General features: G+C 39.3%; 2 protein-coding genes across 4 annotated transcripts; one reads left to right on the forward strand and one right to left on the reverse strand.

Annotated features, from left to right (window-relative positions):
- Nucleotides 1-2,355: 2,355 nt before the first annotated feature.
- Nucleotides 2,356-9,563, reverse strand: CCDC122 (coiled-coil domain containing 122). Its single transcript, XM_030036580.1, has 4 exons — nucleotides 9,432-9,563; nucleotides 6,723-7,121; nucleotides 5,446-5,562; nucleotides 2,356-2,709 (listed from the first exon to the last, which is right to left on the reverse strand). The coding sequence occupies exons 1-4, from the start codon at nucleotides 9,543-9,545 to the stop codon at nucleotides 2,545-2,547; spliced, it is 795 nt and encodes a 264-aa protein (XP_029892440.1). The 5' UTR covers nucleotides 9,546-9,563; the 3' UTR covers nucleotides 2,356-2,544.
- Nucleotides 9,564-10,673: 1,110 nt separating this feature from the next.
- Nucleotides 10,674-21,356, forward strand: LACC1 (laccase domain containing 1). Of its 3 annotated transcripts, none has more exons than XM_030036690.2 (6): nucleotides 10,674-10,919; nucleotides 15,836-16,431; nucleotides 17,654-17,835; nucleotides 18,316-18,481; nucleotides 20,395-20,620; nucleotides 21,125-21,356. In XM_030036690.2, the coding sequence occupies exons 2-6, from the start codon at nucleotides 15,864-15,866 to the stop codon at nucleotides 21,297-21,299; spliced, it is 1,317 nt and encodes a 438-aa protein (XP_029892550.1). In that variant the 5' UTR covers nucleotides 10,674-10,919; nucleotides 15,836-15,863; the 3' UTR covers nucleotides 21,300-21,356. The 3 variants fall into 3 exon arrangements, with proteins under 3 accessions (XP_029892550.1, XP_029892549.1, XP_029892551.1); XM_030036689.2 differs by lacking the exon at nucleotides 10,674-10,919 and adding an exon at nucleotides 12,291-12,543; XM_030036691.2 differs by lacking the exons at nucleotides 10,674-10,919; nucleotides 17,654-17,835 and having other exon boundaries at nucleotides 16,374-16,431.
- The last annotated feature ends 5,561 nt before the right edge of the window (nucleotides 21,357-26,917 follow it).

The following is a 26,917-nucleotide window of genomic DNA, read 5'->3' on the forward strand; positions in this document are numbered from 1 at the left end:
CTCTGTGTAGGAGAAGGCAACATTTCCTCTGCATACAGCACTAATGGGAGTATTACATTCAGTTCTTGTATTCACCTTTGTTAAATTATATTAAACAATTTAAAAACATGTACAAAAGAACCATAAAAGTAATGTGAGATACTAAAATTTACTGAGATTTATGAAAAGGAACAGGGAAAATGTAGGTCTAAGGTATTTACTTGATATGAATCGTGCTGTACGTGTTGATACATAGAAACTGCCCTAATACCCAGAGAAGTAATAATGAACATCTTCATTGGTCAAAAAGAAAAATAAAGGTTAATTTTTGTTAAGTTAGAAGGTCTGGATTGTTTGCTAGAGTTGTTTTCAACTGGTAATAAAATGCAAGGTTAAACTGTGATATTGTAAGCATGGTAGTAAGTGTCAAAGTACATTCCGTTGAAGTAATTTGTGTAGCTGATAAGAAACTTCTTGCTGCATTGACTGCTCTGATTGAGAAATAATTAGAAATAAAATATAAAACCAAGACAATATCAGTGGTAAAAGGCACATTTAAGGGCACGCAGTCTTAATACCCTGAGAATTTTGGATGTTGTACCACTTTTGGAGGGATACATTAACCTGAAGTTCTTGGTCAGATCTGACAGTCAATAACTTTGGAAGGCTCAAGCTATTTAATTCAGCAAGAAGACAGTGCATAAGTATTTTTACAGAGAGGATAGAAAGTACACTCATTTCACCGGATGGCTGAATGAATTTAAATTAAAAATGATGCAAAACAAAAGAAGAGTAGTTAATCACTGAAACTACCAATAAGGCAGCAAATACTCCTATTTTTCAAGTCTGGATCCATTTCTAGAAGATACACATTAATCAAATGCAAGATGTTTTGCTGTGTGGGGGGATAAATAGTTGTAATGTTACAGTAATGTACTATATACATGATAAGACTCAACATGCCGTTGGTGCTTTCTGGACTCGTCAGCAATGAACGTGTGAGTCACTTCAGAACACAAAGGTAGTTAAGATTAGGGATTAGTTTTAAGTTGTCTTTCTTTGTCTTCTTTCATAACAAATTAGATTAGAAAAGTTTTAACCCAGCAAATTATTCGTATCACATTACTGTTTCTATAGCATAGGATATTGAGGTTTCATTTCTACATTATTGTTTTAATGAAAGTAACCTGGTTGATAGTATTGCAAAGGAAAAAGACCAAGCCAAACAAACCCAAGTCTAACAATGTTGAAAGAGCACCTTCATGAGTCAGCATATTGCTTAAAGTAACTTTATATTAAGTGAAATAACATATCAAGGGAAATGTAAAAATACATGAATATAAGCATGTTCTAACAATTAATAACAGTATTACATTTTAAACTTTGCTTTCCTAAGCTAACAATATATAGGCAGCTTAAAAGTTTCCACAGTAAATACTCAATTTGCTAAAAAGTTCATTTTATATTCAAGAGTAAAGATAAATCTAAATTATTCAAGACAACACGTCAAATAAAAAGCTACTTTCATAGAACAGATAAACGTTACAGGTTACATCCATCCAGAACTATTACCTTAAGTATAAGAATAGAAAGTACTGTACGTTCCTCAAATGCCAAGCACATCATAAAAAGAAGGCAAAGAAAAAGGTCTACTGTTCACTACTATTTTAACAAGAATTTTTTAATAGGTAGTCATTTATGTAAAGAATCACCTTACCAAACATTAATTATTTAGATGTTAAGATGTCTAGTACTAGTTCGTTAAGATCCTCTACACAGTAAGTTGCTCTATAATCAATCATCTATAATGCATTCCTGTTTCTAGAGGGTGAGTTGCTCCATTTTAAAAGCTGTCCAGATACAGTCCTCTCTATGTACTCATTCCTCTTTGCTAACATATATTAGACCAGTTGAAATCAGATTATTTGAAGCCCAGTTCTGATCATACTTGTTCCTAAGCGTTTTATAGCTGGACAAACTATGTCCTCCTTGTTCCCCATGCTAGGACATCCTGGCAGATACAGGGCAAAAAGGCTGTAACATCATCTGTACGAACTTCCCACACAGCAAAATACAGGCCATTGGAGCTTTCAGAGTTCCTTAGTAGGCTGCAATAATAAGGGATGTGGATAAAAGATCTGGAATTTTGGTATCCCAAGAATGCAAATATACACTGATACCAACTTCTCTGTAGGAAAAACAATGTAGATCTCAATCTTCAGAGATTTAATCAAATAAAAAGGAACTCCTCAAATCTTATTTGGTTGACTTCAAATGACTTTTTAGATGAAATTGGCAGATATTTTGAAAACACCTGGAAATGTTAATAACTTTCTTCCTGAACAGCCTCTGGCTACAGTAAAAAAAACCAAAGTTATTCCAAAGCATTACAGATTGAGCAGAGCCTAGTTTAGGCCACAGAATGAAAGGGAGAAAAACTTTAAAAAGAAAGAAATCACTGAGCCGTGGCCCAGCTATCGGGCTATTTACTATTTGTAGCATTTCCAGAAAAAATCTCCTCTGTCTGGAAAACACTACCCACATTGTAGCTTTGTCAGGTCTGTTTTACATGCCACTTTGTAACTCCACTACTCCAAGACACTTTCTCAGTTCTGCTGCCTTCTTCTCCAACTGCTGAATATTCCAGTGCCATTGTCTTTTATTTGAATGGAGTTTGTTCAGTTGGCAATGCAAACGTTTTAGAATAGCATCATATCTTTTATTCTGTACCTAATAAAATAGAATAAAATTCACTTCAAAATTTCTTTCAACTACAACTATTTACAGAGATGGGTTCAGCTCACCTGACACTCTCTAAGTGTAGATTCTGACATTTGACCAAGTCATTCCATGTTCACTGCTGAAGAGACACAGACATCTAGGAAACAATTCATCTGACTTATTTCAGATATCTGCTTTAGGACAACATGAATCGTGCCTCTCTCTCCTACTAAGGGAAAGAAAAGCTCTGTCCCACTAAGACCTTAAGTAAGTGAGGAGTTCAGCGTGGGTATCTGCTCTGTAGATGTCTAAAATTTAACAAAGTAAATCCCACCCAGAGTCAGCATGTCACAGCTGTGGCAACACTCTGTACATGGAAGATTTCAGGCTCCAGAGTGAGAGGTGAGAAAGGAAGAAATTTTCATTATTTGACAAGTGTGTTTGGGTATAAATTAGAATACAAATGAGGTAAGCTAGATGGCTGTAGTAGCATCTTCACCATTGCACTGCACTCAAAAATGTATGTTTTTTGTTGAAAGGCAATACTGCAGCAATGCAGTACTGTAACAATTTTGCCCTCATTCTTACCTGATGTGAAGAATGGCTGCTGCAGACGACCCTCTGAAGATTTGCATTATAAAGTGTAAAAGCACAAAACATTCATTATAATAAAAATGGAAATAATGGGTATTCACTTAATGAAAATTTGGGCTTACTTACCCTAGTTTGAATGGCATGAGTGGTAGTGTATAATTATTCTTGTGTCTGCTTATTGAAATGTTATTACACTGTATTTAACACACACATGATGGTGTACAGCTGCATCAGAACTACAGCATTGCCAGTGACTTCCTGTGAGTCTTACTGCAAAAATTTCATGTATAATTAACTCCCTCCCTCCCTAATGTTTTATAAATTACACTGCCTTCTTTTACTGGCGATGGGCTGTCTTTATTCATGTTGCCTGGCTCTCCACTATAATCCTTCACAACTTTTCAAGGGATGATGTCAGATTCACTCTACTCTCAATCAATTCACCACCCAGTCTGTATTGACACTGGGGATTGCCCCAGCCCAGGCGCAGGACCTTGGACTTGGCCTTGTTAAGCTTCCTGAGATTATAAGGAGGCCAGTTCCTTTTGGCCCATGCAGTGCCAGAAGCTGAGAATCCATGCAATATGTAAAAGTCCTATGACAAGTGACAAAGCCTTGAGGTGGGGTCAGCACGCAGATTAAGACACCTAGCTTTAGAGGTGTATGTGTGACCTACACGTCTACATTCCCATTTTGATCAACAGAAATCTAGCCAATGCATACTATAAAGTCTAGAAAGACCAGATTATGCAGCTCACCCTACTGTAAACACCTACATATGGCCAACTGAATTGATCTCTAGAATACATCAACTTCACTGACTACACCTCCAGCGATTATAATGGGAACCTGTCTGACTCATGAGTAGCCACCTGCGTTCAAACAACCACACTTAGGTGTTGGCAGTCTGTAGCCGAATCCCACCACTGCAGCTCCATGGAGCCTCATCCATGTTCTAGTATCTCACTTTATTCCCATGCTTAGCTGGAGTATTCTTTCCTGAGTTGTGCTAAGGACTACTGGGTATTAATGTCTCTGCCTGTCCATTGTCAGTTTTCATATTAAAAATTGGATTGTTTTCCAGAGAGCTCTTAATAGAAAATAATACCCTGAAAGATTCCATTTTTAAACCTGCTTCCTTCTGAGACGAAAAGATCGTATAATCCAAACAACTGAAGAACAGGTTAACCTTCACTATTTAATTAAATTGATTTCAATAACAGAACAGAACATTATTTCTAGGCTGCCTAATTTCACTTTGGGTTTAGAGAACTTTCTTAGGAGGATGTTGCCTTGATAATAAGATACTTTCTCAGATGCTGAATAGCATAGACCTATTCTAAAGTGGCTGTGTTTTGCTTTTCAGTTTAAAAATTCTCTGCTGTTCCCTATCACATGAAAAATGATTCTTTTTTCCTCCTACATTTTACAATGGGCAATAGTACTAACCTTAGATCAGTTAATCTTTATATTATCAAGCTTTTTTCATTAAATTTTGTGGCCTTTATTTGAAATTACAAGATAAATGATGTGAAACTTCCAAACTAAAAGCTATCTAGACATACAAAGTATTTTATTAAGGAACAAAATGTAAAATACAGTTCAATTATTTAAAAAGAGAAGGTTTTAACTATTTATCAGAATTTTATCTTGGCAGCTAATTAGGAGCTGCTGTGTTATCCCTAATTTAATGTCAGCTCAAATTAGGGAGATTCATGGGAAGTCCATTTTCTTGGTGCAATTGATTCTCCCATTGATGAGCTATCTGGAGGCATGAGACAAGTCATGAATAATCAAGTCAGTCGTGAAATTTAAAGTATTTCAAAAGTATTACAAAAATAAAAAAACATGCATTTTGCTTTACTACCATTCAGTGACCTCTTTCTTTTCAGGACCTCATTCCAAAAGTTCACGGCTGAACTCCTTCTTAAAAGACTTAAGGAAAAATGTTCTTGACTTCAGTTTTTCTCGTTATAGCAATTAGTCTTTCTAAAATTCAGAATTTATCAGTATCAAAAATTTAAGATAGCATGGTTACTGTATATACTTGAATAATCTATGGCCAGCAACAGTATATAAAATACTTCAAACTTCATTTGCACTATCTACATTCTGTCAGAACTGTAATTATATTTTATTCAAATGACCCACCTCAATTTCTTTTCTAAGCTTAGCATGCATTTTTTTCTCTTCTTCCAGCAAATCTGTTTTTTTATTAATGAACTCTTTCAATGTTGTGATTTCCCTTTTTAAAAGTGTAATTTCTTCCTGCAGATGTAAGTCAAGATACAGAAATCCCCTCCTTAAAAAGTTGCACAGTACATCTATTAAACTTATTAAAAATGTCACATTATAACAGTCTCACTTCATTAATAGAGATGAGATAAAGATCTATAATAAACAACTTCACATTAAAATAATTAATAATAATTTAAGAATTGTAATTAACATTAATAATTAAAATAATTGATAACATGGCTTTAGATACTTAAGAAGATATACTCTTAATCTGAAATATGCAAACAACTACAACAATACAGGAATTTGAACTCGTGTTGATGGTCTTAATTTTGTTTAAAATGCAATTTATTGCAAAACCAAAGAATGTTTAATGTAATACTTGAGACTGATGTTTCCTTCTCAAGGGAAATACAATGCTAATGAGACTTTATTTACCAGTACTTAAAGATTCGCTTGTACAACCAAGTTTTCATCAATTTGCACGAACAGAGTAACACCAGATTTTCAATAATGCAAATTGTATCAGAGTTGAAATCTGTGACCCCATTTCAACTTCATACTCACGTTTGTTCGCATATTGGTAAAGTTTTGTGGTGAAAAATTCCTACATGGTAGTTTTTAATAAGTATTGCAATTAGGGTCAAGTAAAAACAACAGTGTTAGACTATAATACCAAATCAAATACATTTTTCCTCTTTCCTTTCTTCTATCACTGTCTCATCAAATCTACCTCCTATTGGCAAACAGCTCAACTGTAGTTTGTTACCTGACAGCAAAGTTTAAAGAATACTGTGCTCTGACATGAAAAACGTAACAACATGGCAGTGTTCCACAGAGCTCTGAAAAGTGTCGATGTCACTTTATCCAACAACCCAAAGAAGCCCACAGTCTGGCAATGATATAGTTTAATTTACAGCTCTGTAATTTTCTTCATATCCGAGTTCATTCAATCACATAGAATGAACCTGACTTTTACAATAATATACAGATAACAATGGCTGATGTTTCTCTTTACTGCATACTGAAGTCAAAATTTCTTCAATTAATGTAGCATTATAAATCATCTATATTCCCCGTAGTCAGTCCCTCATGAACCGTAAACATATTAGACAAAATAATCATATTAGCTAAACTATGCCAAAATTATTTCACACAAAAGGAAAAGAATCAGAGAGGAAATACGGTACCTGGACTTGTTTTATAACAGATCCTTCTGGATTCTGGAGGTCACGCATTAACTCCTCTTTCTTTGTCCTTAATTCTTTAACAAAAGCTTTCTTTTTAGCAAGCTCAATCATAACTGGCATTTTACTTTCCATATCCCAAAAGAGATGTTTATGAGCCTTTATTTTTTCTCGATATTCATTATTTCTTGCAAATGTTATCTCAAACTCTTCTTGTACTGTTTCTGCATCATGCCTCAGCTTTAAATTTTCAGAATATAGGGCTCTGACTTGGGCCTCCAGATTTTCACAGTGATATTTTGTCACTTCTATGGCATCATCTTGCAGATATATTTCCCTTTCTGTCATCTTCATTTCTAACAGAATAGAATCCATTTCTTTCTCTAGTTCCTGAAACTTTGCCTGTAAAATATCTCAGTGTTCACTTAAAAACGTTTATTGAGAGGATACTAGGTATCTAGTTAAACACTGTAATTTATTTTTATTCAAGAGAGTCTTCTTTTTCACTTGTTTAACGTGGCTTGAACGGAAGATAATTAGAGTTCCATTTCCTAGAACCTTCACCTTAGAGGCACAATGCAAGAATACTACCTTAGACTTCTCCCCTTCGACTGAGTCTAAAACATGAAATAAAGTATCCTTGAAATTACTTTAAATTCCTTGTATTTGCAAGATGCATAAGACGTGACAGGTCAAACCCAATCCTAATGTTTGTTTAGAGCTGAAATCTGGTTAAGTCTTAATCAGACTAAAAATAACTAATGATGCCAAAAATCACTTACAAACCCACACAAACACATAGATGGGTGTTTGGGGTGATGGAGATTAACTAGCCTGCTCTACTGTAGTTTTTAATGCCACCTTCATCACAGTAGTATTTGCGAGTAGGATTAATCCCAGCTATTTTTAATCCCCTAAGAAATATGCATCTAGTCTCTACATCTTCTCACTGATGAGAAGCGAACAACTCCAGGAAGTAGTACTTCAACCCATCATAAGAAATCATAGAATCATCGAATCATTTAGGTTGGAAAGGACCTTTAAGATCATCAAGTCCAACCATAAACCTAACACTGCCAAGTTCACCACTAAACCACGTCCCTAAGCACCATATCTACACATAAATCTAAGATGTGAGGGCTGAACTGCTGCCTCAGAAATGTTTATCTCTCTTTGATGACTACCGAGGAAGCCTAGATGACTAATACAGGCTTAACATCTGACTTGTAGGTGATGTAAGCTAGCTATGATGAATCCCACCCAGAGCAACAGCCAACACTAGCGCATTAAGTGAGAGAATTAGCACTGTGATTTATGTCACCTATTATCTTCTCCCTAATGGAAGCATTACGAGTGCTATGAAATCTCTTACTCAATGTCTTGAAGAGATTAAGACATTATTAACTGTTAAGAATTAAAAGTTTCTGCTAACTTTTAATTTGGAAATCTTGGGCTACAGTTTTAGCAGGATTTGTATCACTGCCAGCCACCATTTACTGAGGACAGGAAAGCAAAAGACCTCAATGGCAAAGATCTTCAATTCTGGAAAGGAAATTATTGTTTTCCATGTCTTCTGTCACGTGTATACATGGGAATAGATGTAATGATGAAAAAGCAGTTCTGCATTCTGACTTTAAGTTCCAAATTATTTAACTTTGCTGTTCTACTAACATCAATGTTTGTACAGAATTGCCTAGGGTTTGCGCTTTTTTGAAAGAAAAAGGAAAAGGTGTGGAAGAGGAAGAAAATAAATGAGCTAACTTAATTACCTAGGGCTGTAAAGTTCTGTGGGTTTTTTGAAAACTGATACCTTTGGCTAAATTGTTTGACCACAAATTAATTGTTGCAGCATCATCATACTATATTATGGGATGGTATATAATTAGGAGAAAGCTTCTTGCAAGGTGTGGTCAGTCAATTGACATTCCGAAGCAACAGAAGTTTTCACTGCTCCTTCAGAGAAGTTATCTTTGCACAAAATTTTAAAACTCAGTTACTTCAGTTGTAGGGCTATTCACACACATTATAATTGGAACTCTACTACTTCCGTTTGCATTCTCCCATGCTCAAAAACACCCGAATGCTATTCTGTCTTTCCTCAGACTTAAGTGTAATTCTCTCAATAGAAATTTGATCTCAAAGGTTAAATAATTGAAAGCTTAATAATTCCTGTGGGAGATTAGAACAAAAATTATTACATAAATAAAACTAGTATTTAATGACTATTTAGGACACCAACTTCAAAGATGCAGAAAAAAAGTATTTTGTGTGAAAAAGAGACTAAGAAAAAATTGTAAGAGTCTGGTGAAAATCTGCCAAAAAGCATGCTTTTAAAATCCTTTTTTTTCCCACTAATTTCTCAGGAAATCACTATGAAAAAGTCAAAGAGCTCTAACTTTGTATTGAGTTTTTGTGGGTTTGCTATCTTGGTGGTTTTGGGGGTTTGTTTTTTTCAAGGAAAAAATAAAAGCTTCTGCTACAACCTGCTCTAATGAAGTCTTACCTATGTTGCAGCCTTACAAGTAACAATACACATACACAGTTTCAGCTAAGTCTAAACACCACACACAGTAACAGAACAGCTGGCTTACACTTAAATGCAAACAGCCAGAAAAAATGACAGTCCTATCAGCTTCTCTTGTTCATAGGAATACTTCCTCATCTAATGAAAAAAATTAAATGAATTAAACTACTCTAAACAAGGTTTATCACCTGCAATTGGAAAATAACTGTTTTACTTTTTTCTATCTCTGACACTTGTGAATGCTGCTGCTCTGCAACTTGTTTTACAACTTCAATTAGTGAAGGAGAATTTTGCTTGGCCATTTTAGGCAAAAGCGCAGACCTATAAGGACAGAAAAAAGAAGTGAATTGTTTTATCTTCATTCTATTTAATCCCTAACTGTTAATGAAAGAGAACAATATTACAGGCTTTCCCATGGGATCCCAGATCAACACATTATTTCATTTGGTTCATTTTTTTATTAACAATAACAGGTTACTAATGGGTGGTATGCTCAAAGCCGATGATTGAGAAGTAAAACTCTTTCTTGCAGAATTTTATAAACTAAACTATTGCAATGCTCTTCTGGCTTCTCTGTAGGACAGATCCTCAGTTTGTGAATATAGTCACAGGTCTTAAAATCATCTTAAGAGCATCTTAAATGCATGAGAGCATGCTCTCATATTTAGCCTGACTATTTACATAATTGCAGTTACCATACTGCAACTGCCTGCTATATTAACTATTAAACTATCCTTAGTGTAAGGTAAACTAGAAATTGAGAAAGCTGTCACGCTGAAAGTTGCAAACTACTATCACTGTAAAGATCCCCCGCTCACCAGTGATTAGAAAATATTTAATACTATTTTGGTATCTCTTTGGATAGAATAATTCAGAAAATCTGTATTGTTGTATAAAGTGACACCGAACTCCCACGAAAACGCAGTGAGTCCGGCACCAGCGCACCTTCAGGCGCGATATATTAAATGGCACTCAGCCGACCCACGAGACGTGCCTGCGGTACTCTTGACTAGGAAACCGCATCTATCATTGTACGTTTAGGGCTGTCGCAACGGTTGTCCTGGCACCCCTCGCTTCACCCCTCTATCCCGCTCAAGCACCCCAACACCAACAGCGGCACACAGTCCCAAGCCCTCCAAAGGCACCGAAACACGAACGGAGCGGAGCCAGCCGCCCCGACACGACCGAGCCACCCCTTTTCGCCACCTACCCGGCGGCCGCTGGGCGGGGAGGGGTGAGCAACCCCGGCCGTCCCCTCACACAACAACGGCCGCCCCCTCACACAACAACGGCCGGCCCCTCACACAACAACGGCCGCCCCCTTCCCGCCCAAACTGCGGCGCGCGCCGCGCCCGCCACCAGCCAGGGAGCGTCGGCCAAGGGCCGGCCCGGCGGTGCCGGGTATTAGGGGGGTTTAAGGGAGCGTCGGAGAACTTCGGCGAGGGAAAGCGAGCGGTGGAGGCGGCGTGAGGGGAGCGCGGCTGCTGTTAGCGGCGGCCGAGGGGCACAGAGAGCCGGGAGAGGGCCGGAGGGAGGGCTGTCCCCGGCAGGAGACGGAGGGAAAAAAAGGAGGGAACAACTCGTCCTGTCAGAAGTGGGGTGGGTGCTTCGCGGTGGGGCCCACAGCGGTAGCGCGACCTGGCTCGCCCTGTGGCTGAGGCGAGTTTTGCTTAACGGTTTGTTTCGCTGCCTAATTGATTGTATTAAACCGCAGTTTCTGTCATAATTTGGTAGTGGTTGATATATGCTGCAGAGAACGTAAGTTTTGCTGAGCGCCAGTGGGTTACAAGAAAGAAGGTGGCCCAGTTTCTCCCGCTCTACACCGTGCCCTGTTTTATGGCCACGGACTTGTCTCGTGCCTGCTGGTATTCCTCTGAACTCCAGGTTAAGGAATTTTAACCCTAAATCCCACAAGTTTTATAATGTAATTGCTTATCTCTGCATACAATCTGTTCATGTCATCCCTTTTTTGAAGTGGCAGAAGCTGAATACGGTACTTCAGCTGGAGACATCAATTTGTCATTTTTCAGTATTGGTTTGTATCCCGGATGTTTTCTGACCTTTTCCTTATCCTTTCTCAGCATTCTGCACCAAAAAATAACCCCAGTAATTATTGTTTCTTAGTCTGGTTGAAGGAAAGAAAATGGTTGCGTTGGTCTCTCTCCATCAAGTCCCCCTGTTAATTTTTAATGATCTAGTTTGGACACATTTGACAGTGGGGTGGGAAGCCTCAGAGATAACCGATTTCTGCAAGCTTCATGAAAATAGGTGCCTGGGTGGGGAAAGACAAGATACCAGCATCGGTTCCCTTTGGGAGGGAGAGCCAGGAGGATTCAGCCCTCATCCCTCTGCCCAGCATATGGCGGAAGGAAAAGCAGGAGGGGAAACGGGGGGGGACTCCCAAGGTGTGTTCTGGACCTGACAGACGTGTAGGTTTACTGGAGCTGAAGGGAAGGGAGGAACAGGGGGACATAGGACAGCAATTTGGAGGAAATCTGATTTTGTTAATTCCTCTGTTCATGAAAAAAAATACTTTTTTTTTCTTCTTGTCCTTTAGTTGTCATATATTTATCTCTCATGACTGATTTTAGCACAGTTGAGAAAATGTATTTATTATCATATAATTCTTGGGCAAAGCCTGATACAAATCCCTAATGCCTCCACTTGCCTTTTGACCTTTGCATTTTCCTGTCAAAACATTCAGACTTTTTTACAGAGCTCTGCAAAATTTCTGACTGTTCCAAGGAGAAATCGGCATCCTCGTTTTGGGCCTGTGGCCTCTCGTAACCTCTCTATCTGGGTCCTTCTGAATATACTTTTTCTTGACTGACTGCCACATTCTTCACTGGAACATGCAGTTACAGCTCAGAAAAGGAAACTCTTTCAGTCCGCACAAGTGTTCCTTAAACTTCTTTGTGTTCTTGTTCGGTTTTGCAGTGCTGTACATTTCTGAATCTGTTTGAGATTGTGCAAAGCTGATGCATTAGAATGTATGATTACAGCAGCAAGTTACATGGCAGGGTTAATGCTGCTTCCGGGTTTAACGCTACCCTGGCACTTAATCATGTTTGTGCCTTTCAGTACAGTTTGTTATTTCCTGCAGATACTGACAGCAACAAAGCAGGGTCTCATCATAAAGAAGAAATACAGGTTCCCACTCCAATCTTACCTAGAGTAGGAATTTCCATCTTGTACAAATCAGCTGCAAGACTGACAGTGAGAAGTGAGATATATAAAGCTGGTAATGTGTGTTTATACCAGATGATTTTTTTCAAGCGTTTAAAAGGATTGTCTACCTGTGTAAGTAAAATCCTGCGTTTTAAACTTTGAGTTTGTTTATGAAAACTGCATGTAGTTCGATATTTTCATTTTAAGTGCTGATTTCTGTTTCTTCAACCTTGCCTGAATACCGGTAAATTAAAAGAGGCAGAATGTTTTATCTTAATCCAGTTTAAGAGGTTTTTATGTATTTTTTCCCCCATTTTTTTTGTCTTTGCTGTTATTGAAATTTTGTTACAATTGTGCTCTTATCCCTGTTCATTTGGGCTGCTTTTATGACCTGTTTTCTTTCTCTGGGCATCTCTCTCTGGCACATGTTAAATATTTCTTGCCTTTTTAATTTTCCCAAAACCATGTCAGTTCTCTGAGTTTCTGTAAGAAGATAAGGTGACCAGTAGGATTCAAAGGTGCAGGAAATTGCCAGCAATCTTGTCTTGACCAACAGTGACCTTTTAGAATTAGATTTCTGGCATTTTTGAAAGTTGCTTTTCAGATCTTTTTTCTACCCTGAGCTGTCTTGTTCTCTGCAGCCTGGTTTTATTTCCTTCATTGTTTCTTTTCACTCTTGTTAACCTCCTCACCTCTCATCTCTTCTCGTTATCTATCATTTTCTTTCATTTTCTTTTTCTTGAAGTCTGTGCAAGAGTATCTTTTTACCCTCCAGATGTTTGTACTGACAGAGTTTCAGAGAGTGAGCGGAACAGCTAAGGGGTGGCCTTGGCTTCAAGTTTGTGCAAGTATTTGCCTTGCATTTTGTACCGAAATGAGCAACTCCTTAATAAATGCACTTAATCTTTCCTGATGCGGTTACATGCAGTGAGACTTTCTGTGGAACACGGGGACTGTAGAGCATGTTACTTAAAACCTAAGTAACCATGAATGCATTTCTCATAAGCTAAAACATTGCTGTGCTTGGCAAGCCTGTATTTTGATAAGGGTTTTGTTTGAGGTAATTAGAAAGCAGTCAAAAAATTTTATTATGACTGTATCAAATTTACTTCTAACACCACTGACTTCAGTAGGACTCTGTGATGCAAAGCTGGAAGGATACGAGGGTGAATCAGCCCCATTGTTTCTTTGTGTACATCCCAATAATTGCCCCTGTGGACTTTTTGCAACACACAATAACAATGTAGACAGTTACCTCTCCCTCCGCAAGCACTTTCCTTCTTTGGTGGTATTTTTCTGGGGAAGTATGAGGACAGCAATGAACTCTACTTACCTTCCACTACTGACATACCTGAAGTGGAGCAATAATCTGTTTTTCCATACACCCCTCTGTTGTACGGTCTTTGCTGGGGCTATTAGCTATACCTAGTTTGGGATCATGTCATATTCTTACAGGCCTCCCACAGAGAGTGTCAGGGTAGGGAGGGAAATACCCTGATTTCCCAAGTCATGGTCTTTGACATGAGTCTGTTTCGACACTGTTTTCTTAGCAAGCTGTTTTCTTTGTTGTCAGCTGTGTGTAAATAATACTTTGAGCAAAATCAAGTGTCGTAAATTACTTGGCAGATGCTTTTATCTGCTGTCACATTTTGATACTCTTAGTTCACCTGTTTTGATAGTCACTAATTAATCTTTGTAAGTGTTCAACTCGCAGAAAGGAAAACATCATTTTCAGTCAGTATTATTTTTCTTCCAGTCTGGAGGAAAGAACAATGAAGAAAATACAGAATGTTTTCTGTAAAACCCACTCTGAATAAACAATCCATTAAAACCAGAGAGGTCTTTGACCTCTCATTTGAGTGTAGAAACTCTGGGAATCCATTGTCAACCATAAAATGCCAAGGAGGACACCAAGTCCACCATAGTGGTAGGCCTCAAGTACACACCGAAGCAGTATTTTTGCAGGATGATGAAGTGCTGTAAAGGCAGAGCATGCATGTAGTTACAGGAGAATGAGGGCTTGGGGCAGGAAAATAGTGCCAGGCATTATCTGATATGGTTAGTTCTGGTAGCAGAGCATTGATTTCAAAGGCTTAAAAGATTCTCAAGTCCTTTGTTCCTACAAAGATACTAATCTTCCTGCAAAGGAATTAATACTCATGCATGATTTGTTACTGTGCAAAAAAAAAATGGTGGTGTTAAGGAATACTCTAAACAATTATGGGATCTTAGAACTGGTGATAAAGCTGCATGGATTCCTCCTATATCAAGCACAGTGCTCAGTCATGAAATCTGAATAGCCATCTGTTCAAGGTTCCCAAAGCAAGAGGGATCTAGTCTTTTGTTCCAGACCTCTGGAGGCTTGCACTGGAAACTGAAAAATTATCAAAGACAGAGAAAAGAAAATAAGACTCTTCCTAGAGGATATGTAAAATAGGCTGTCATAGAAACGGAGAGAGGAAGAGATGAATGGACAAGTTTCCACAGGTAGGCAGCCTAGCTGGGCTTGGATCAACAAAGCCCAGGAAAGGGGGAAAAAAAAAAAAAAAAACAAACACCAAAACTGGAATTACACCATGGGCCACAAGACAAGCTGTGATCTACAGAATTATTTTGGATAAGCTTAATTTCAGAGCAAAGAGTGCAGCTAGCATAGTGAAAAAGCTGAGGCAGGAAGTTGTGCACAGTATTATATTCTTTTCATTTAGTTCTGTGTACTTCTTGCATACTAGGTAAAGTTTCAGTAACCTGTGCTGAGTTCCTGCGCGTGTTGAAAAGAAGAACTATACCGATCATGTGCCTCTCCACACAGAAGTCAGAAATTAGCAAGTCAATGCTTTTGGTAACGTGAAAGGGAGAAGTGCAAAAAGTCTTGTGAAGGCCTGTGGGAAAGTTGTCATTGCACTCACAGCCCAGCACCCCTGCTGCCAGGAGGGGTAGCAGATATGAGCAATAAGTGTGTAAAATGCCTCCCAAAAAAAAATTATTACAGAAACTCCTCCAGTCCCAGCAAGCTGAGGGACCTCTGTATTTAGTTCCCCTCATGGGAGCTGGAGGAGGGCCCAACAGTCAGACGCTAAGAAGGTCCATTAGGCTAATGTGGGTTAATTGATTCAGTAAATCTAATGTTATGTACTAACCTTTTATCATCCCTGACCTGGGAAAAACCTGAGGTAGGCGGGGTGGTAGGGAAATACCTAAATACTTTAATAAATACATAATAATTCCTATTTCCGCCACTTTTCTTTTGCTGCAATTTCTTTTGATGCAGTGAGGAAATCCTAAGACAGTAATTACTGCTATGCTACCTTCTCTACACAGTATCACTGAATGCATTGCCTTAATAACATAACTGTGTTTGGACTAATGATGCCATCTTGCCTTTTTGTTTGTTTTTCATGTTTTGTTACCAACTACTTGGCAGTTGCAGGAATCTTTAAATATCCTGGAGTATGGTGGAAGCAGTACTGATAGATCTGTTCAGCCTGCCAGCCAACTTGCAGAGCAACATCCAAGGATTACTGCATAGCACGCTAGAAACTATTGAGAAATGCTCTTCCATCCCTGCTCCATTTGTTTATGTCATGTGTTCCCAGAGGCAGGAGAGCAAAAGGAACAGTGAACAAGAGTCCTTGCTTCCAGCTCTGAGAGATTTTCAGAGTCTGAAGAAAAGACTGGACGTGGTACATGCTCTGACTACAGCTGCTGCTTTGTACACCATCAAACAAAGACTGGATGAAAAAGACCTAAGCATCATTAAAATTATTCTCCCTACCATAAGAAAAGACTTAATGAAAGTATATGTAGACCATCTCTTTACAGCAGTCTACCAGTTTGAATTTGAGGATTTACAGGTGGCATCTGATTGTAAAAATCTACAGATAGCTGAACCTCAGAGTGAATGGCAAACGCTTCCTACGCAGGATGTGGTGCTCATCCAAAGTGAGATTCAGATGTACTTGGAAAGCCTGCCAAGCCTGAAAGGGGAGCTCACCATCCTCAGATCTTCCCTGATCCCAGGTAAATAGAATCCCAGCTAATAGATTTTACGGAGTGTTCCCAAGCATACTTCAAGGGACTTGCAGAATGGGTAAGATCTGGAAATGTCTTCAGGCAGCAAATAACTCTATATGATGATGTAATAGTGTATCATGTCTGTAAGAGGGGGAAGTGTCAACAGAGATACAGCAAGAGACTGGCAAGTCTGTTCCAGAAATGGGGCTTGATCAGAGGAAAGAGAGCCCCAGGTTTAGTGAGAGCATTGCTGCAGACAGTGAAATCTCCTTCCCTCTGTGTGGGAATTACACACTTGGAGAGTTACCATCATCTTCTGGAAAGGCAGGACAAGAGTTTTTCCTGGTGTGCAGCCTCAGGCATGCCTGGTTTATCAGACTGATGTCTCAAGTGTCCCTGCCATGGCATGACCCAGTTATCTGCAACATGTGTCTCAAGCGGTGTTATTATGGGGTTTCCTGATTCAGGGGATTCAGGGGAAAGCTGAGAGATTTGCTACTGCAAAAATTTGGAACTGTCCCTAAAAATAGGCCTGAAATGATCCAGAGCCTGAAAGGAACATGGGTTACTTAAAGCCGTCTTTGCCTTTGTTGCGCTTCAAGTTTTTGACCGTGACTTTGAAAGGATCACACTACGTAGAGATTTTGAATCTCAACTCTGATTATGTCACTAAGGTTGTCAGCTATTAGGACAGCAAAAACACCACTTGTGGGACTAGCTTTCTTAGTTCCAGTGATTGCATTTGGTGCATGAGGCCACAATAAGATCCGCGCTGTCAAAACAGGATTTTTCAGTAACACTAGAAATTCTCAGTGCTTTCAGTGTACTTCAGAAAGATGTTAGAGATTCTGTGTCTTGAGGACTAGTGCTTCATTTGCCAAAAAAGCTTGGGAGACGGCACCTTAGAACGTTAGTTTTAAAATCTACTGTCATTTTCCTCAGTGAGTTACCTCTTCTCTAGCGTTTGCACTACAACTCCGCAAAAAGTCAGGCTAAATCTGCCAGGTCTCCTTCTTGCTCAAACCCCTCTACCTTAGCCTTGGAGGATTATGATTATGAGCAAAAAGGAAACTTAGAATCCTGAAATTTAAATGCCACAGCTAAATATGAGGTAAAGCAATACTCAACTTGATTGGCTGATTCCAGGTCTCTTCAGAATAAAACCATGTTATATCTGGACTGGCCTTGTCTTGAAAGCAACTGTTTGTGGTCTATTTTGCCTTGCCAGATGATATCTTCCTGCATGGCTTCACCACAAGGACAGGTGGCATCTCCTACATACCAACTCTAAGCTCCTGCAATCTCTTCAGCAGTTCCAAGCGGAGGGACCCACAAGTTGTTGTTAAAGAGAATCTCCGCCGGCTAGCTAATGCTGCAGGATTTAACCCAGAGACTTTTCACAGAGTCAAGGTATCTTATCAAACAATGGGTTTATGTAAACGGATCAGATCTTCCTTCATGTATCACTGGCTAAAACTGTAGGCATTATTCTTGCCTTTCTCAGCAAGAACTTGTGAGAAGCAGGACAATTAAAACATTTATGCTGGCAGTTTATCTGTGGGAGTAGCCATCCAAAATATCAGCCATTTGGCACTATATGGAGAAGCAGCGCTGTTTCTTCCAAGAATATTCTAACATTTAACTTACACAGAGCAGAATAATCAGATAAATGATCAGGGCAGTTTCTCTTAAAAGAAAAATACAGGACCACTTCTATGGTGGCTTTCTACTGACACATCTGCGTGGCATTTGAACAAGGGAGTGCCTGATTTCCATGCATGAGCAGTTGGTGCTGAAGAGTGTTTCATGCCAAAGAAAAATCTTTGCATTAGTCAGAACTGGGTTTTTTGCTGCCATATCACTGTCCATGTTCTGGTTTTGTCTTGACAGGTCGATCACGCTAATGCTGTATGTATTATGGGAAAGACAGAGCCTGACAGCTATGATGGAATAGTTACGAATCAGAAAGGTGTTACAATAGCAGCTCCAGGTGCTGATTGCATACCAGTGCTGTTTGCTGATCCTGTCAGAAAAGCCTGCGGTGCTGCTCATTCTGGTAGGAATTTTAAATAACAGAGATCAAAATAACTAGGAGACCACTGGAAAGGGAGTTTTGGACTACGGATTATAAATGAGCAACCAAAGGAGCACTGAGTGAGAATGAATTAATGCAAGATCACATAACAATATAGACCCTGTTTGTATCTAAGTTTGTATCCTCCCAAAACAAGATTAGTCTTAAGAATAGTTTGTTTCCCAGGCTATGTTTTTTTTAGTTTTATTTTATAACTGTAATAATTATTATTTATGTATTTATAAATTTATTTTTCTGATCTGGTAGCCAAAACCCAATAATTTTTTTTGTGCCCTGCCTAACTTCATATGTAAAAACTAGCTATAAAGTCAATGCCCCCAACAATCATTCTGGATCAGAAGAAATGTTTGACCCAAACCAAATCAGAATAAAACTGAAGCAGGGATGGTTAGCACAACCTGGGGTTACGTCTGACTTCAGAAGACGTCCCAACTCATAGGCTACAATAAGTATCCTGTGGTGAGATTTTCCTGCTGGGGCTGTTTCATTTTATAAAACAGGTCTGTATTTATGAGATCAAGGAGAATGCACAGCTGAGAGTTTCTCCTCAGCTTTGATGCTAGTACACCCCTTAATACGGTAGGAAGCTTCACCTCTGCCTAGAACTTGTGAATACCACCTAATTCATACAATTCTTCATACACTGAATAAATTAGCCAAAATAAATTCAAATTTGTGAGTCATCATAAGATGATTAAAACTTTGACTTTCCTTCAATAAAGTTGTTGTGCCCACCTGCCCCCCCACCTCCCCCCGCCCTGTGCCTAGCAAGCTTAGAGGAGGTGAGAGGAATGAGAATTGTGGCATGCCTGTCTGGGAGGAGAGAGGAATGTTGTGGTTCTTAATGGGGAGAAGGGTTGTAGAGAATTTTATCCACTCCTGAAAGTTTCAAGAGTTTTACATTGTAAGTGTTCAAACCTAATTATTGTAAAATATTTAAATCTGTAGTTGCTCCTTTCTCTGCTCCCTCTTCATTTATCTAGTCCCTGACACACCACGCTGTTCCCCCAGCCCACACCACTGCCTTCTCCAAGCATACCTCCCGGCTCTAGCCTGAACTCCTACCTTCCATCTCCCAAGTTTTGGCCTTGATTCCCACATCACAGTCCTTGCCAGGCTTCCAATTATCTTTTCCTAAATCCTTTCCTTCCTGTCTGACCCCACCTCAGTTCATGTTTAACTTGAAAACACATTGCTATGTATACAAATGAAGACAATTAGGTATAAGGTCATCTCAGTCTTTGGATGTAGAAAAGCAGAGGAAGAGTTATTAGCATATCCTATCCTTTGTTATGACGCACTCCCTGTGCAATGCAAAGGCTTCCTGGGTCTCAAACTAGGATATGAGAACTCAAAGACGGGCTTTCTTCTGTCTATTCCAAACAACACCAAAGTGCAAAGCTTGGCTTTCATCTATCTATTCCAAACAATGTCTCTAGCTTGAGCCTCTTTTTTTTTTTTTTTCTAAAATAACACTAAAAACATTTTCACCATATTATAAAAATACACTTCTGAGTGTAACATATTTCTGTTGTCATATTCCCATTTAAATCTTTCAAGCACAGAGGAGCTGTAAAGTATGCTCTAGTTGCCCAGACCAGGACACTGGGAAAAAGGAGTTCTGCAATCCTAGTCTAAACTCTTCTCTCTAGTTTCTGCCTCCACAAAATGATGATATCAGCAAACTGACAGTTGTTAATGTATTGGGTTGGGTTTTTTTAAAAAAACAATTATTTATTATTAGATATAATGGTTTATTTTTAGATATAAATACATCTATTCATTTGCACCTTTAACAATAGCATTTATTTTAGCTACTATAAAATTAAAAAGACAATTTCTACAATTTTTTTTCAACCTCTCATTTCTCACAGGATGGAAAGGCACATTATTAGGAGTTTCGATGGCCACAGTAAATGCTATGGTATCTGAATATGGCTGTAATGTGAAAGATATCCTTGTGGTGCTGGGCCCGTCTGTAGGACCTTGCTGCTATAAACTTCCTCACGAATCAGCTAAAGAATTTCACAGAATTGATCCAAAGTGTGTGAGACTATTTGACTCTCCAAGTCCTTATATTGATATTAGACGAGCAACACGGTAAGCCTACTGAGTGCATTTCCATGACATACACTTCTTTTGTGCTGAGCAGACTAGAGATGAAGGCAAAAGAACAAAAGATTAATTCCACATTAGTTATCAATAATTATATTGATATTTTATTATCCAGCAATATTATGGTGAGGGTCCTCACCATCTTAAAGTACTCGCTAGTACTTTGCAGATCAAGAAATGATACCTTTGAATTAATGGTATGTGCTCACTTTTGCTGGGTTTCAACTATTATTTTACTGTTACACTGTTAGTTTATGGAATATAGACAAATGTTCAAATTAAATGTGGTTTTACTGGTTGCATAAAAGCAATTATTTTTGTCTAATATTTGAAAAAAGAAAGTAAGAAAAGCAAATACAAGTCCCAACCGTGATATTGGCACAGTTTGTTCAGTTGGTACTAGAGGTGCTGTCTGAATGACAGTGTCTTAAGGAATGCAAAGATGTAAAAAACAAAAATATGTTTTCTGTTTCCCTTTCTTTATTTCAGTGTTCTTCTGGAGAGTGGTGGGATTCTTCCTGAGAACATCCAAGATGATTCTGTCACAGACCAGAACCAAAATATCACTTTCTGTACTGCATGCCACCCTGAAAAATTTTACTCTCACTTTCGTGATGGCACTAACTTTGGGACACAGATTGGCTTCATATCAATCAAAGACTGAGATAGTATCTCCTACTCTCGAATAGTATTTCGACAATAAATCTGGTGCATTGTCTGACATCCTGCTCTCCTTGTGGAAGTTCTCCCTCCTTCCTTTCACAGACTTGCAATAGGGAATTCACGGATCTTAACAATTCTCCTGCTTCTTCCCTTCCCTCATTCTGAGGCAAGAATAAATGTCTAGGGTGTGGGGCCAGTAATTCTTGTGTGAGACAGGGTGCAAAGGAAACAAGGACAACCCACACCAGTGACAAAGCCCTTCTGCAAGACCAGGTGCAAGCTCCAATTTTTTGGAGGCTTCTTGACCAAATATTTCCCAGAAACCTCACTGTCTTAAGGTGGTGAAAGCACAAAAAAACAGTACTAGCTTCTGGGTGAGAATTCTGAGTGAAGTATGACGTTACTGATACAGGAAGGCAACCCTGTATTGCACATTAATTGTTTGAGAGCACCCAGCTTTGGTAGTTTCAGCTGAAGGTCAGCCTTACAGAATTATGTGCCTGGGATTGTTTTTCTCCTTTGGATTGGTTTAAAGAGCTCCAGAACACTTACAGGACTTTTCCTATGGAAGATAACTTGCAAGTGAGAAGCAAGCAAGCTCCTTTGGGGCAGACGTTGAAAATATATGAACCCTCACCATTCTGTATTTTTTGATTGTAGAAAAAGTAGGACTAAGACTCTTAATATGATATGACATGCATGTTCATGTTTCTTTAGGATTTTTTTCTTTAAACTATTGATGCTCTGCTAATGACTATGGAGACAGTCTCAACACTGCAAAGTTATTTAATAAATATCTATAAAGGGGAATGAATTTAGCCTTAGTTAATTTTACTGACCAATAGTTGGCTTGCCTGTCTTACTAAGCAAATTCTAAGTGTGCACTGTTTTCTTTCGGCCATAAAAAATTTGCTTCTAGACGTTAAAATAGACGTGATAGTTTCTGACACATAGACAGTGAGAGATTCCTAATACTAAAACTATGCTGACTGTAGCTTGCAGAGTTGCCAAGCACAAGCCCTGGGACAACTGTCTGTCTGCATGACGTATTTTCTATTTTGAATTCAACGATCTTTAGCAATTCCAGACTTTCATGTCCACTAGAGGTCAGTGCTCGCTCACGCTGCACTTCCATCCCTGGCTGCACTGGATATATGGGTTTTCAAACCACGCATTTTGCAAAGCACTGTACAGCATATGCTGCTACTTTTGCCTATATAATAATCTGCCAAGTTATTCTAGTATCTGCGCTTGAAGCGTAATCTATTTTTCATTTTGTTGGGCTGTGATTCAGAGCTGACCAAATTAGAAATTTCCTTGTCCTCTGGGAGAACAGGCTTTGTAAAAACCTTTCTTTTACCTGTGAATGGTATTTCTTAGAGACGAGCCTGGTTCTGAGTATGTTACCCTCTGACTGTAACCATCTTCCAAAAAAATACTTCTTCCAACTCTCCTACTTTTTCTTTAGAAATATTATTCCTCTTCTGCTGTAGCACTGCAGTCCTTGACAACAAAAATTCTTACATTTTCAGTTACCTTTTAAAAACCTCACCATTGCTTTCATCATTCTTGCTTTCTTTTGTAACTTCACTGTGGTGACGTTCACAGCTGGGTCCAAACTGGAGGTTCAGGTTCCAAGAGGGGCAACACTCACACTCCTCAACTTAATGCTGCCAAGCATGTTACTGCACACTAGCTGATGGTGTGTATGGTATGTATATGTATTATGTGTATTATTGACTTACTCCAAATACAGGATAATATAATTATGTGGACACTGACAGGCTTACCTTGCTGCACTAGGTAAAAAAACCCCAACAACCCACCTTCACCTTTTAGTTCTGTCCCTTTGCCCTGGTATCTAATTGTGAACCACTTCATGGGCACTGATTGAGGTAGCAGTGAAGTAAGGTGTCCTTCCTTCTGCTGTTTCTGCTCTGGGGGCAGTAGCACCACGTAGTCTTCGGTCCCTGCACCTGAAGCTCAGCCAAAGCTTGTCTGTCAGTGCCCTTCGCTTAACCCTCTTCCCTTGTGGATTAAGAGCATGCCGTCAAAAACAGCTGAGTTACTTCATTTTGCAAGGTACTGCTTGACAGCTGAAGCATCATAGGTGCCCATGTGCCTGCTGTTAGCCCATCTAACCTCAAAGATGGTTTTAAACTAATGCATTTAACTTTGCAGTAAGTCGAAAGACCTTGCAGCCATGCTACTTACCACAGTTCAAATTCTCAACGGTATGTTAAGTCCCAGTAACATGATACTGATAGTAAGCACTGGCTTGTTCATACCTGCTCAAGAATGACAGGAGAGACTTTCTGTTCCAAAAAATACCATTTACAGGTCATGGTAGGACTGTGCAAGCTGGAGAGTGTGTCAGAATGAGCAGAAACACCAAAGGCTTTACCTTTTTTAGAAGAGATATCATTACCACAATCGTTGTTCGTTATTTCTTTTACACTGAATTACCTAGACTGTAAACCTGTCAAGACAGGAAGCAGCCTTTTGTACATGGATTACTGAGGTGGAGAACTCCATGACCAAGAAGAAAATAATAATAATGTTCAGTTCCCAAAAAGGTTAGGCTCTGTATCATACAAAGTTTCCTTCAAAAGTCCTTGCTACGAAGGCATTTTAATTCTGGTATAAAAAGAAAAGAAAGAAGTTTAGAGGAAGGGCATGATAAAAAGGAGACGAGGCTGTTTCACATCTCTATTTATTTACTTTTCATTGTTGTTGCTTACTAAAGGAGCCAAGCAGCTCAGCCCTGATTCACCACCTTCAGGGAAGCTCTTAAAATGCTTCATAAATTGTTCAGCTGTACCTACCTAATGATCAGATCCCATTTATTAACCTTGCCCATGAATTCATAATCTGCATTCACCCTATTATTGTTATTAAATAACATTATTAATTATGATTGTGGTATGCCCTGAGGCGAGCACCAGACATGATCACACTGAATATTGGTTTTGATAGCTATGACTGTGCAATTAACAGTTGTTCCTGCTGTAGATTCCCAATATGGGTCTCTTCATTTACATTTATATATTGGAATGGAGTGTACCAAAACACGTCTGAGAAAGGCTTTATTCACTATTCCAGGAAAACAGTGTAGCCCCAACACAGACTTGGGGTTCCAGTGCCTGGGGAAGCAGTGTGATGATTAGTGACAAGTTTACCCAAACTGGGATTTATTGCCACAGGTATGGCAAAGGTGAAAAATATTGAGGGGGTTAGATTAAAAATGTCTTTAATTAATTTATAGAGGTTAGATCCATCAGTGAGTGCTAGTCAGTTGCTTGGTCTGAGTTTAGCATTTGATGGCTGCGTTTGTGAGCGGCGACAAACTCGGAAGGCACAGGACTGGACCTTCAGGAGAACACTTGGGCATATCTCGACCCACAGAAAGCATATAATTCCTCCCAAATTACAAGCATTCAGTTACAGGAAGGCGTCTCCTTTCCCCGGCAGTAACACAGTTTGCAAAGTGGTCGTCTTTGCCTCCAGTCTTATTTTCCTCATGCTCATCTCTTGTGCATTGCTGTCTTTCTGTCCAGCACCACTCACAATTGCCCTACAAGGCTTGTGAACCCAGTCGCAAGGTGTTGGAGAAAACAGATGCCATTCTGCGCAGAGCAGCGCCCGTGTTGCTTTCTTTGGTATGCACGTGCCTTTTTTTTTTTTCTTTTAGCAGCAGTATGAGGCTTTTTGTCCTCAGCACAGGATCTTTATCAGTACCCTCCAACCCATTCCCATTTTACAGGTTTCCACAAGAGCTCCCGATTGCCAGCCTACACGGCAAAGAAGTCAATATTCCTAGATTCCCTCATTGCTGTCCTCATTTCCACTCCATGCTCAATTTGCTGCTGGGTGATGCAAAGAGGGAGATGAGCTGCGCTCATTTGTCCCGAGGCTCAGAGGGGTGTGCGTGTGTTCGCTCGCTTTGATGTTGTGTGTGCCAGGCTTTTGTTCGCTGAGTACCCAAGTCCTCCCTGGACTCCAGCCTCTTGTGCAACAACATAACAGGGCAGTGCACTGATGGGAGCGGTAAATCCTATATGTGACAGAGGAAATAATGTATTGACCTGCTGAGGGATTTATATACCTCCAAAGACTGACAGCGAGCTCAGCCTGTAAGGCTGACTTGTTCTACTTTCCATTTCTAGCAGATACTATCCAGTGTTCCAGATGAATGATTCGGAGAGAAATGTCCGTGGATTTAAGAATGGTTCTAATCCGGTATATTCTTATACCCAGGATATTACTAATTGTTATCCAGTGTCACACCTTTTTAGGAGACTAAGAGATTTTGCTGCTCTGCTTGCTTTAATAATACAGTGTCTGTGGCTGTGCTGCTAAAAAGCGTGATGGTGTATTTCCCAAAGGCATGCGGAGAAATAGGAAGCTAGCTTTATAAAGTGATCCCTCTGATCTTTCATTAGTAAGCGTTTAATTTACAGTAACATCTCACATTACAAATACTCGGCTGGCTCTCTCTCTCGGGGGTCAAAGGAGGCCCAATGAGGAATTTGGGGAGCACGGTCCCTAGAGGACAGCAGGGCTGAGGTCTCTCTCTTCCCCTTCTGCAAATGTGGCATTGTGTCTCCAGGGCAACCTGAATTCTGACAGTCATGGGAGCAAGGACACAGCATGGATTTCCATTTGATTCCTGCAACAGAAAAGAGATCGGAGAAAAAAATCGATATGTGACTAAACTATGAGAGTTCATTTTCACAATTCATTTTATCTAAGGGATCATTTCCTCTCTTCTTGTGCAAATGTAATTCACAACTACTAACTACCCTATTTGTTTTTCTGGTTTTGCCTCTTCTACATGTAGCAAAGGCCTAAACATCTGAAATAAATAGGTTTGCAACATAAAAATATGGGGTGTACCTACCATAAAACTCCACAAGCATTTTATAAAGGAGGCTTAAAGCAATGCTTGCATTTCAAGATGTATAATTTCACTTTTTCTCATGTGATGCAATATTTTTAGGCAGCAATTCATAGTTCTGGTCAGATGTTTCAGTTCAAAGTGATTTTATCAATGACAACCACAGAAAGCCCTGCCTAACTGAAATAAATACCCTAGCATTTCTCTTTGAGGCACTGAGCTCTATCCTAAAGGAATATTCAAACTAACGTTGCTGCTGAAGAAAAGCATTTTTGTCTGCTTTGGCTTTCTTTGTTCGAAAGCTGTGAGCTTGATTTTCCTGCACAAGAATGAATCACAATAAACTCCGTTGTAACACCAAAGTTGTGACAGGTGGCTCAAACCCTTGTGCTTGGTTTTAATATGTGCTTTTAAAAAGTGCTTCATAAAATTAGGATTAAATAAAACAGGGTTATGCAGACAACTTTATCCTGACTCCGTGCTTTCTTCTTTATATCCTCTCCATAAAAGGCTTTCGGAACATGAGAAGTGAGCAGAGCAAGAAGCGTGTTAGAGAGGCTCCTTTAGGCTTGTGGATGTTTCTTGCTATATTTGATGCTTAGATCTTCCTCAGTTCCCTCAATTACCCTGCAACTTCAATCCTCAAGTTCCCCCAGCGCTGAAACATCCCGGCTCACGTAACTCCATGCTAGCAATGGCAGAAACACAGATGTAGACTTGAT

The sequence above is a fragment of the Aquila chrysaetos genome, chromosome 14, assembly GCF_900496995.4.
Source record: "Aquila chrysaetos chrysaetos chromosome 14, bAquChr1.4, whole genome shotgun sequence".
In the NCBI taxonomy this organism is placed as follows: Eukaryota; Metazoa; Chordata; class Aves; order Accipitriformes; family Accipitridae; genus Aquila; species Aquila chrysaetos.

What these genes read in the sequence shown, in the direction of transcription:
- CCDC122 (XM_030036580.1), bottom strand. Translation starts at nt 9,545, where the DNA reads ATGGCCAAGCAAAATTCTCCTTCACTAATTGAAGTTGTAAAACAAGTT. An exon ending in CAGTTATTTTCCAATTGCAG is followed by an intron (nt 7,122 to 9,431) that starts GTGATAAACCTT and finishes GATATTTTACAG; the next exon opens with GCAAAGTTTCAGGAACTAGA. An exon ending in AGCTTAGAAAAGAAATTGAG is followed by an intron (nt 2,710 to 5,445) that starts GTGGGTCATTTG and finishes CTATTTTATTAG; the next exon opens with GTACAGAATAAAAGATATGA.
- LACC1 (XM_030036690.2), top strand. Translation starts at nt 15,864, where the DNA reads ATGGTGGAAGCAGTACTGATAGATCTGTTCAGCCTGCCAGCCAACTTG. An exon ending in CTGCGGTGCTGCTCATTCTG is followed by an intron (nt 18,482 to 20,394) that starts GTAGGAATTTTA and finishes CATTTCTCACAG; the next exon opens with GATGGAAAGGCACATTATTA. An exon ending in GATATTAGACGAGCAACACG is followed by an intron (nt 20,621 to 21,124) that starts GTAAGCCTACTG and finishes TCTTTATTTCAG; the next exon opens with TGTTCTTCTGGAGAGTGGTG.